The sequence below is a fragment of the Solea solea genome, chromosome 18 (assembly GCF_958295425.1).
Source record: "Solea solea chromosome 18, fSolSol10.1, whole genome shotgun sequence".
NCBI classification, from domain to species: domain Eukaryota; kingdom Metazoa; phylum Chordata; class Actinopteri; order Pleuronectiformes; family Soleidae; genus Solea; species Solea solea.
Genome location: NC_081151.1, coordinates 6,570,603 through 6,582,412, shown reverse-complemented (window position 1 = coordinate 6,582,412; position 11,810 = coordinate 6,570,603). Strand labels below are relative to the sequence as shown.

Genomic DNA, 11,810 nt, shown 5'->3' with positions numbered 1-11,810 from the left:
TGGAATGTGAAAAATCGCCAAGATGGACACCAAATTTCAAAATGGCAGCTTTCCTGTCGAGTTGATGTCCCGATGGAGTTTTTTGTTCGTCTTGGGTTGTGGTACATGTTTCCACAAACTTAGTTCAAATCCTTTGTCCTAGTTTGTCCTTTGAGGGCGCTACTGAGTCCATTTTACACCACTTTTTTATGTATTCACCTTATTTTGTAAAAAACAATTAGCGAGTTCTGATTTGCATGCCAATTTTCATCCATTTCCCCCACGACCCTCATGTGGAGGATGAAATTATTAATTTGGTTGCTATTTGAAATGAGAGGAAATAAAAATAATGCATTCCCATCAAGAATGCCGAGTTTTGAGAAGTTGGACAGAGTGTCGGCAGACCTATGGCCTGAAGAGTGTAAGTTTATATTCTCCCATCTTCGTATAATTATTTTTATTGTTTAGTACGGAAGCATATTGCATTCACCTAAAATCATTTTTAAAAAGGGCTGTTTTTCCAGATCCAGAAAGTAGCAATAATTGTGCAGTTTTCTTTTTGTTCATAAAAACGAGCCAAGTGAACTTCGAACTGATGTATTTCACAAATTTCACAAATTCAATCCGATTTTAAACATTTTGAGTACTTTTTGCTCAGGTGTGTTTATATAGTTGGTGAAAATTTTATTTTTTCGTCATCAGATTGTCTAGGTTGTGCTGAGAAAAAGGATATAAGTTTAAACATGTTAATGGCAGAAAGCAGCTGAAATGCTCTGTGTTCTAAGGGTTAAATAGTCACTGGGAAATAATTAGTCCTTCAGAAAGAACTGATTTATTAGCTGAAAATACTAATTACTGACCTCAAATATCTCATGGTCGTCTGGCTCACTTTGTTTCCACTCAATGCGACGTGACAACCTCTCCGTGTTCTTGTGTCCAGAGTAACAAGGTCACTGAAAAATGGAGATGTCATCAGTTTCTAATTTAATGACTCCATGCTGTCAACACCTCAAACAAAAAATGTCATACTGTTTATGGCGTTTGTTGCGACAAAGTCTTTTGAAATTGTGGTGATACAATGATTTGGAGCAGCCTCAAATGTTGCTTTTTCCTTTATTGCAACAAGCTGTAAACGCAACAGTGACGTACACGAGTAAACTCATTCGTCCTCTTAATGAATATCAGGCCAAAAAATCACTTTGTTTACCACGTGTGTGTCTTTTTTGTTGCAGAGTGTTTTTTTTCTTCTTCCTGGAAACTAGGAGAGGAAAGAAACAAAACAAAACAAAACTTTTAAAAGTTCATGGTAATGTGGTGACTCATCCCGAGCACTGTTAATAATCTGATGGGAATTCTTTATTGTTTTTGTAATGTCATTGTGACACATGATCAGAAATGAAAAAAAATCACTCTTCCAAACGAAAACAAAATGGGAGAACTGAACCTCACCATCCGTCCACCCACTTTCTACCACTTTCTCCTCCACAGGAGGGTCGTGGGGGGTGCTGTGACTCTCTAAGCTGACATAGGGCAACAGGCGGGGTCACCACTAGATCAGGGGTCTCCAACCTTTTTTCTTCTGAGAGCTACTCCTGTTTTTTTTTGGTTTTCTTAAACATTTATACTCATCGCTTATTTCAACTGTAAAAGCTTGTTTTGCATGATCATTGACAAAATATAGGTGTTCAACTCACATTTTATAGTATCTAATTCAGCTCCCTGTGCATTTTGTATTTCGGTTTCTTCTAATACATCTAACACACGATTGAATTCAAATATTAATGCTGTCAAAACAGAACCATGCATTCACAAATACACACATTTTGTCTTATTTACTTTTCATTTTGTATTATCTACCCACATGTCACTTCACAAGAGTACCCACATGTACAGCTGTATGTATATATGATGTATACAGGGTATTTTCCATTTAGTTATGACTGGCAATGTGTATCTAGTAGTTTGAACTTTGATTTCACACACTCATCAAGCTGACAACAGCAACTAATTGGCAAATAATAATTTAGTGTCAGAAGGGGCAGGACACCCGATTTTGATCCTTTCAACATGAAAGCTTCTCTTTCACTCTTTTGTTCGCAGAGCATTGTCCATGTGTCCTTGTTTGTTTGTGGGTTTTTTTTTTGCCCTTTTAGATAAAAGTCTGTAATACCTGTCTGAATCCAGGCTTGTTCGGTGTCCGGCGTCTGCCATGTTTTATTTTCCTAGCCTCCTCTTTCACTGGTCTGAGGGTAACTAGTTAGCCAGTCCTTCTCATACCAGCTCCTGGAGAAAGAACAAGTGTAATTCCTCCCTCTGTTTTTCGTTTGCTGCTTTATGGCGACGTTCGGCTGGTCGGCCAAAGCTTTTCTTCTATGAAACGGCTTATATTGCAGCGAGAGAAAGGTGTTTGGTGCTTCCTTTTCCATGATGAAACCGGCAATTAAGCGCTGGTAAAGCTAGCACAACGTACATAGAAGCGAGCATTTCCGTTTCCGCCGGCATCAGGCCCAAACTTGTGCGCCCGAAAACCGGAAATGTAGCAGCAAACGAGCGAGATAAGTTAACGTTTTAAAACTACATTTGAATGCAGATAACACATGGTAGTCAAGGATTTATTTAAATTCCCCATGTTTTTATAAACTATTTTCACATGATTCCTATCTTCTTCATGTGAGAGCGGCTCCCTAGCGCCCTCTATGGACGCCACTGATAAAAATGTAAGCAGGGTATGTTTCATTATTGAAACCTTTGGATTCGTGTCCGAATCTCATACTGCATATTATAAATCACGGATTCTTCACACACAAAGACAAATGAGCACTCTCAATCACATCTTTTATTTGTAAGGCACCAGAGAAGCTTCCTTACTGCTAAAAGGTTGATTCATTCTCATTAGAATACACAGTTGCTTGTTTACATTTTTTTTTTTTGCATCCACCCCCCCAAAATTGTTTTCTTCTTAAATTGAGATCGTGTTCATAAACACATTAAACTGGTTTCTGTTTGCACCAAAAAAAAAAGAAAAAAGAAAAGGAATAAAACATTTACAAACCTAGAAAAACAATCATAAGTGTTACTGCCTACTGAGAGAATGGGAGAGGAAAAAAGAGGAAAATAACAACATGGTATACAACATTGTGCCTCACTTACTGTAGGCTCGTAATGCACACATACAACACTTAAAGTCTTCCATGATACACACACGTTAAAAAGCAGCTTTGAAACATACAAAAATGCTTTAAAAAATATGTATATTGATATATTCATATGTATACAAATTGGCCCTTCACAGCAAAAACAAACACACATACCATTCATATGTTTGAGTTTTGCCCTAAGGAGGTTGTTTTTTTGTTTTCTTTTTTTTTTTGTTTTTGTTTTCTAACAGAGAGCGACGTTGGTATAACGAGTGCAACTGATCTGTTCTCACACCCGAGTACGTCAACGTCAGATCTCCGGGGTGGGGTGGGGGAAGAGGGGAAACCTGACTACAAGCTCCCCCGACACTAGCACAGACGGCAAAGAGGAAAACAGGAGAAAGAGCACCGAGCCAAAACATAAGTGCTTTTCAAAATAAGATAAACACACACTCACAGAGAGAGAGAGCGAGAGAGAGAAAGTAAGAGGTTTTCAAGCGTCTTGGACATTAAGAGGTGGTGATGGTGCAGGTCTCTCACATACGGGGGAATAATGTCAAACACCCGCAGTGAAACGCAGTCACTAATCAAAGCTGTGATGATGATGATGATGATGTGAAGACGAGACCTTAAGGAGGATATCAGGCTTGTGAGTTAACCAGCAACGGGAGAGCACTGCTGCCCTCTGCTGTCCTATTCTCAGACTTCAACTGTGTCCCAACTTCATACTCCAGAACACCAACATACTGCAAAATCAAAAATACAGACGACTTTTTTCTGAATCAACAAAAAACAGGAAATCTGAAGTCTAGTGAGCCGTTTCATACTCATTGAATGTAAATGAAATTGCGATTTTTTTTAAAAAAACACTTGATTTTCTCACTTCCTTAGTTACTGCTTTTACTTCCTCGTCCATTTACTTTGTGCTTGGCTTCGAAACGATAGCCTCTATCAGCAGTACGATCACAAATCAACTCCATTGTGAACAAACTCAAACCCTGCTCAGAATAACAGTCGAGTATGTTGTTGAAATGTTTGTTTAGTCGGTGCCAACAATAGGTGCAAAATAGATAATGACTATTACCGTCTTATCTTTTTATATCAGAGAGCGGAGTCGCCAAATAACATCTGCAGAATTGTTTTTCCACCCTATAATGTGTATAATATATTTTACATGACAGGAGTGACTGTGATCCATTTATCATCAGACAGTACAGTACATCTCTTGGAAATGTAAAAATAATATTAAGCATCAGATAAACAGCAGTTAAGTCTAATTTATCAGGTTCTGGTCTCTTTAAAACCGTAAACTCCTGCCCACACATGGAAAAATGCGCTAAATTATAACAAAATCAATTTGGGTACTGGGTACATAATCAAAGTTATGTTTTATGTACAACAAAAGAGAGATTTTTCAGGAACAAATTGCGACCAAACTAAATTTGGCAACATATCAGCAACGAGACGTTTCACTGCCATAGTAAAGGGATAGTTCACGCTTCTTAGAACTGGTTCATATTTTTGTATGACGTTGGGACACAGCTTTGATTGAAAATGCTCTGAAAATAAAACATTTTGCTCACCGGCACAAACTCTTGCTTGTGATAACTTTGTTTTTCTTCTGAGATAACGTGCGTTTGCACAGAGCTCAAACCACTTAGGGACACATTCTTCATCAAAAACAATGGGAAAGTTAGAAAAATTATAAGAGAATAGTAAGATCAACCCCCCCCACTTAAAGTCACACATGATAGGAAAGACAGGTGCTTGATATAATCTCAGTATAATCTGAAGTGCTCTGCTAATTTTACAGAAGTACAGTACTCGTGCGTTGGTTAGCGACGCCTGGTTCTGAAGTTTCGATCCCGTTTGTTTTGCTTTGAAAAGGCGAACAAAGGGCTAACGCAGGGGCGGGTGAGAGAAATCATTCCATTAAACATTTTCTTATTTCCAATCACACTCACTCGTGCACAAGATAATTATAGACTATCCTTAACTTCACAAAAACATGTCAAAATAAAATCCTGGGGTTATTTTGTGTGTTTTTTTTTTTTTAAAGAGTGTAGATAGTTGTCATTTAAAGACGAGTCATGGTCCGTTACATGAAGCGGGTGTCCCCAAAAAGTTGATTATACCGTCTCACCATTTGTAGGAAAATCTCATTAATTGTGGGACTGAGGTACACAGCTAACGCGATAAATGGATCCAGTGGTTGTTATAAAAAAATGAAATGGTTTGGATTTTGAGGGGTTTGTATGCACGCGAGTGAGAGTGAAATGGCCCTTTCAAAAATATCTCATTTTACATCCGGCACAGATTTTCAATTTGGCTCCGACGCACAATATCACAGTCCTAACAGAAAACAGGTGATACCGAAGCTGTGGTGCGTCGCATGGGGAGGGAAAAGTAAAGAGTGACGAGGGAGCAGAGGTGTCTGTGACTGACAGACGGACCAGTGAGAAACAATCAGAGGGACTTAAAACAAAAACAAAAAACACGGAATACAGATCTGATAACAAGAACAAAAAGAAATAACCCTGTGAGAGGCAGATCCATGTATGGGAGACTGACTGACTACTCAGCTCTCTCCCCACTTGGAAAAACATTTACCTTGGTTAAGCCTACCAACAGCGGCTCACACTTAAAAAAGAAAAGAAAAGAAAAGAAAAGGAAAAAAAAAAGCAATTATTCTAAGTCTAGAAGCCTGAACTGAGTCTATTACAGCTAAATAAGGACTCTCACTCTCAGCCATTCAGCAGTTTCATTCTCTTCACACTCTTCTCTGCTCGTCATCATTGCTCTCCAACATCAATACTCAGACAGGCAGCCAGACTTACATCAATCTCCAATTACAGTCATGGTTTCACCCTTTTTTTTTTTTCTCTCTTCAACACCTCACCCTCCCACCTCCAAACCTCCTGACTGTGTCGGCACTAATCTGACTTGTCCCCGTCGTCTCCTCTGGGCGCTCTCTCTGCGTTTTCCCGGGCTTTGTCCTCCTTCGCCACCTGGGCCTGGCTGTGGGAGTAGTTGGCCAGGATGGAGGAGAGGGAGAGCAGGCCGGAGCTGGAGGAGACAGTGGGCAGGGAGGGAGGGGTGAGGCCCAGGGGCAGTGGGGTCACAGGCAAGGCCAGGCCCTGGAGCTGAGACAGGTGCTGCACCTGGAGTTGTTGCTGCAAACACACAGATGAAGTTAGAAAACATTCAGCTTGGGGTTAAAATTAAGAGAGCTCTCTATATTCTTTTCTTAAAAGCTCGAGAGTGTAAGAATTAGTGACATCTAATGGTGAGACTGCAGAGTAACATATGGAAAAACTCTGTAGACTCATGGTGGTGTAAGATGGCGGCTATTGTAAACAATGGTCCTCAAAGAGTAGTTTTATTCTGGTTAATTTCATCTTTATTTACATTACTCCTTTTTATTGACACTTCATTTTATGTACAATTGCTCTTAAATGTGTAATTCTTTCAATCTGTAAAGCATTTTTTTTTCATCACAGGTGCTACATAAATAAACTTCACTAACTTACTATAAAAAATAGCTTATTCTAAGTTATTTTAAAGTAGGGGTGCAATGATTAAATCATTATTAAATTAAGAAATCAATAAAAAAATCATTCTACAGCAGCCACTCCAACCCAGTGTCTTTTGAATTATTTCTCATTATCCTTTTGAAGAAGCACCAAACCGGTCTGGTAGTTTTATCCCAATTCACAAGCAATTAGAATAAAAACTGCTGAAATAGTTTTACTGTTCTGGTTTTACTGGATTTGCTGCATTTCTACTTGGAGGAGTGGCACAAATCCAAAGACATGTCATTCTCTGGAACTAAATGCTCTAAATGGGTAGTTTTTATTTATTTTTTTGCTTTTGGGAGAAATAATACCAGTAGTTTAAACAGAAATAAAGAACCTCTTGCTCCAGGTTCCTGATGTCCTGTGTCTAACAAAAAGAGACAAGGACCTCTGGATAATTCAGCAGCTGATACAACCCCCAAAACAATGAATAATAAAGCAATCCTGGCTTAACAGGCTTTATCCATTCTCATTTAAAACAGTATTTTAAGATAAAGATGATCTGTATCCAGAAAAGCATTGTGAATGGCACCTAAGACACAATGTTAGAGAATGAAGTGAAGCTCACTCGTATGATGGAGTTCATCTCAGGTGGTGTGACCTGCTTCGCTCTCTCTATGGCACCCATCACCTGCTGCTGATGCTGGAACAAAGTGTCAAAACGGTTTAATCAAAACAATTAAAAAAGAAACTCTTATTCTGACACATTTGTAAATAACTCTGTGTGCCATTACCTCCTGAGACAGGTAAGGCAGCACCTGTGCACAAATTCCATTCAGTCTCTTCACTATTTCAGCCTGCAATGAAAAATAATGTTGTGTTAAAAAGAGGACAACACATCTACAAGGGCCGAGATCATAAAATAGAATGTGTTACAGTGGGCGGCAATTACCTGTTTGTGCATTTCAATATTCAGCCCATAGGACATTTCATAGTACTACAAATAAACAGAGGGAGAAAGAGACAAAAGTTCAAGCAAACCTTCTGTGCTTTTCACGAGACCACAAACAAACAGCTGTTCTGTACACATTAACAACTCCTGCCAAAAACAGAGAGTTTCTCTCACACACACACACACACAAATATACTCGTGATTAGAGTACCGCCATGTCAGTATGTGTTTCACAAAAACACTGCAGAAAGTGGGAAATTAAAAATGGCATAAACACATCAATTACCTAATGTATATATCCAAAAAATAATGGTGCTTACCATGATATAGTGACGTTGCATCTCTGACTTTTCAGAAGCCAGCTTATCACACTCCAACTTCAAACTGTTTACAGAGAATAAACAGGAGAACATTAGAGGACAGCATGAATTCATTTCTTATTATATATAGCTTATATCTTTCTTATCTTAACAGATAGGTTTTTTTAAACCTTAGCTTCTCTTATTTTCTTACACTTTTTTAGAACAAATGAGTAGAGTTTGTTTGTGGGTGTTGCTACGTGCCTGTGGTATTGTGCTTGCAGGAACTGGAACTCATCCTTGATGCGGTCACAGGAGTCAGAAGTGGTGAACTTGAGAGGTTGACCGGACTGAGAGGACGCCTACAGGGACACAAAACATGACCACGTGTTTTGCATTATCTCACAAAGTAAACTCACAAAAATCTGCTGTTGGTGTTCACAGATAAAGAAATGCACTCTCTCCCTATCGGCTGCTCCAACAGATAAAGTTTGTGTTCCTTGTGGTTCCAGGTATTATAATTATTTGATAGGGTGTTGGTATGCTTCAGCAAAAGAGACATTTCACTGTAGGAACACCAGTTTGGACACGGACAGAAGTTGGGCTACACATTATTAGAAAAACTGTGCATTGTGTGTTAATGTTATACAGTGATTACAGTACAGCAAGCAATGTCTTCCCCTTTTGGCTTCCCTGCCAACACTGACCCAGTGACACCCTAATGCCCCATTAAAACAAGGTTACTGACATACATATTTTAATATTTAAGTCTTTGTGATATCTATACATCTTTTGCAATATGTAAATAGATTAGCAATATGTTGTGCAGCCCTAGTGAGTGCACTGAAGCTTTCACAGAGTTATACTGAATGTGGGAACAAGCACACGCCAGATTAAAGCTGTAGTGTGCAACTTTTAAATAAAAGTAATATAACTGTTAACTATTGCCAAACGAGTTCACACAATGCTGATTAAGTCCATCGGCTCCACACAACTCTCTACACATTTCACATCATGACTGAAGAAAACTACGTTACAACTACGCTAGTAACGCAATACGGCAGCAAACTTTTGGTTTGGTTCTCTGAAATGAGAATGGTGGTCAGATACTGGCACAGATTTTTGAAAGAGAACTGTTGGAACATGGACCAAGAGTGTTTTTTTTTTTTTTTTCAGAAAGCTCTGTGGGCTCACCTAAGGCGTGGGCTAAGTCTGCGGGTAGTGACGCTAGCAGTGTTTTGGCGACAGAAGTCAAACACTAGAGCGTTCACACTTTTCTGTAAGTAAACTGTGCGTAACATGATCCAGTATTACTGGAGTGTTTATAGTGTTGGTGATTTTACACAGTGAACACTAATGCTCTGGCTATTGTTTACAAGACAGTGTCTCCATCTGGTAAACATCAGAATGTTGCTGTCCATTCAAATACAGTTAGTGTCTAATACTGCAGCTACGTGCGAACGTAGCTGTGACTGAGAGGGCCCTTTTCTGTCAACAGTGACTTCTTTATACACTTAATTTGGCATTAGCTGCTCATGACTCCATGGACTTTTAAAATGCAAATGAATAATGTTAGTTTATTGTGTTTTAAGTTACTTATGTCTTATTGAGAGCCAACAAAAATCTCCAAACACTTATCCATTTACAGTGAGTATTTACCATTTGAGTTACTGTTGCTTTTCTATCATTTTTTTTTAACCCATCTGGCCATTTTCTCCATCCTCTGGCATCAACAAGGCATAAATGCACAGGGAACTGTAGCTAACTGGGTATTTTCTGCATTTTGGATCATTCTTTGTAACTCTTAGAGAGGGTTAGTCCCTGAAAATCCAAGTACCTTGGTTCTCAAACTGCAGTACATGTACTACCAGAGGTACACATGCTTCCTCTGGTGGTACATGGAGGAAAATCTGAAAAACTGCTCTACTTTATATACTAGAGTTTGTGATCAGAGTGGAATTTTGTTAATAGAAATAAATAAAATAAAATAATAATACTAATAATGATAATACTTATCGTCGACTAACATCTATCACTAAACCAGCACCTGAAGTATATGCTAAGAAATGGAAGACCATGAGAGAGGAAATGATCTTATTGGGAATAAATCTACCTCCTGTAAAAAGCCTGTAGCGGACTTTGCTCGACCTATTTAATGACTGTATTTTAACATTGGCAATCAAGATGTTACTGATCGGAAAGCCCATCTGGCAACAACAACCATGTCATATTCAAAGTCACATAAATATCCAGTGTGTACGAATGTGTGACATCTTATGGAGAGACCGCAGATTGGAACTAACCCCTAACTTTACCCAATGTGTCAGGGAACTACAGTGACCTTTGCATACCAGAAAAGATTTAACTCTTCGTCGTTAGTGTAGTGGGCTTCCACTTCAAATCACCAAACACATGCTCTAGCTGGTTAGTCTCTTTGACCTGTTGTGGAAAAATAGCGTCACAAGATGGCGGCTCCATGAAGCAAGGGCCTTGATTAGATAGTTTTTGTGGTGTTATTTTTAAGGCTACAAAAACCAAATGGTTGTCCTTTTGACACTTATATAAACATACTTATGAGTAGAATCTTCAATTTATGTTGATAATTCCTCCTGAATGTAACACACTAGACCTTTAAATGTCCTAATTTTGATACTAGGGCTGAAACAATTACTTGATTTATCAATTATTAAATTAACCCTCATCTATTTTGATAATCGATTATTCGGTTTGAGTGTTTTCTAAAGAATTAAAACCAGTTTCTGTGATTTTTCAGCTTCTTATATTGTGACTATTGTCTGGTTTCTTTGCTCCATATAACTAAGAAATCATTGAAACTGAATAATTTTCGTTTGTGGACAAACCAAGACCTTTCAAGAACATTGTCATTTACAGGTTTGACAAACAATGATCATCAATTTTTAACATTTCACTGACCAAACGATTACTCGATTTATCGAGAAAATAATCGTCAAATTAATCGAGTAAAAAAAAAAGTTAAAAGTTCAGCAAGTCGTCTAGACCATGTCTGTACACCCAGATGCACTGAGCTGCTACCATGCGACTATCCGATTAGAAATTTGAGTTGAGGAACAGTTGAACAGGTGTACCTAATAAAGTGGCCGGTGAGTATATACATGCTGTTTTAGAAGCTAGATAGTTCAACTAATTTCACCGTGAATTTACGGCTATCGGACAGTAGAGACACCGAGAGTGGGTGCGGATGAGGTCAGATGTGTGCTGGCTTTGTGGGGCTGAGCAGAGACAGCTACAGCTACTGCTACCTGCAGCAACCTCTGTGCTAGCATCAGCTGTCGGTGGCTAAGCTAGCGTTAGCTTAGCCTGCTTGTAGCAGCGGCGCTAGTTTCTAGGCTGGGACGAGTTCAACTCGTAAACTTACCGAGTGCCTTGATTGAGGAAACATCATGTCAGCAGCGTGTCCCGCCTCGTTACCTTGCTCTCTGTCGAATTACCAGGCTAGCTGGCTAAGCTAACAGGTCCCCGGATAATATTAAATGATTGGAGACGCTATTCGCACTTTGTACTCAGTCATCGTTTACAATAACGCTAGCTAACGTCAAAGCAGCAGGGGCCGGAGACCTTCTTCGGGTCTTCGCGGTGAGGAAACACAGCGGCCTTACAAGGATTAACAAGCGAACACAAAAATAAAAAGGCCCCCGGAATGGATGTTTATGTTTCGTTTTTTTTCTTTTCTTTGCAATAACGTTAGCGCTGCGCCTCCCCGGGGAAAACCTGGATGTTGACACATGAGCCCCCGACTTTCCTCTGCTTTGAAGAGAAGAGCAGCATCACCCGGAACACAAACCGCGCAGCGGAGGAGCGGGCGCCCCGTGTGACGCAGAGCTGAACTGACCCGCTCAACAGCGCAGCCACGGCCGCATAAGAGAGTGGCAGACACATGAACGGCACC

General features: G+C 39.4%; 1 protein-coding gene across 1 annotated transcript; it reads right to left on the bottom strand.

Moving 5' to 3' along the window:
* Window positions 1-2,797: 2,797 nt before the first annotated feature.
* LOC131444794 (TLE family member 5-like) lies at window positions 2,798-11,786 on the bottom strand. Its single transcript, XM_058615453.1, has 7 exons — window positions 11,280-11,786; window positions 8,147-8,244; window positions 7,904-7,967; window positions 7,584-7,628; window positions 7,426-7,488; window positions 7,260-7,334; window positions 2,798-6,289 (listed from the first exon to the last, which is right to left on the bottom strand). The coding sequence occupies exons 1-7, from the start codon at window positions 11,304-11,306 to the stop codon at window positions 6,050-6,052; spliced, it is 612 nt and encodes a 203-aa protein (XP_058471436.1). The 5' UTR covers window positions 11,307-11,786; the 3' UTR covers window positions 2,798-6,049.
* Window positions 11,787-11,810: the final 24 nt, after the last annotated feature.

Bases quoted from the DNA above. Each gene is read 5' to 3' on its own strand.
- LOC131444794 (XM_058615453.1), bottom strand. From the start codon at position 11,306: ATGATGTTTCCTCAATCAAGGCACTCG. The intron at 7,629-7,903 runs GTAAGCACCATT...GTTTATTTGTAG, and splicing joins TGCAACGTCACTATATCATG to TACTATGAAATGTCCTATGG. The intron at 7,335-7,425 runs GTAATGGCACAC...ACTTTGTTCCAG, and splicing joins TGCCTTACCTGTCTCAGGAG to CATCAGCAGCAGGTGATGGG.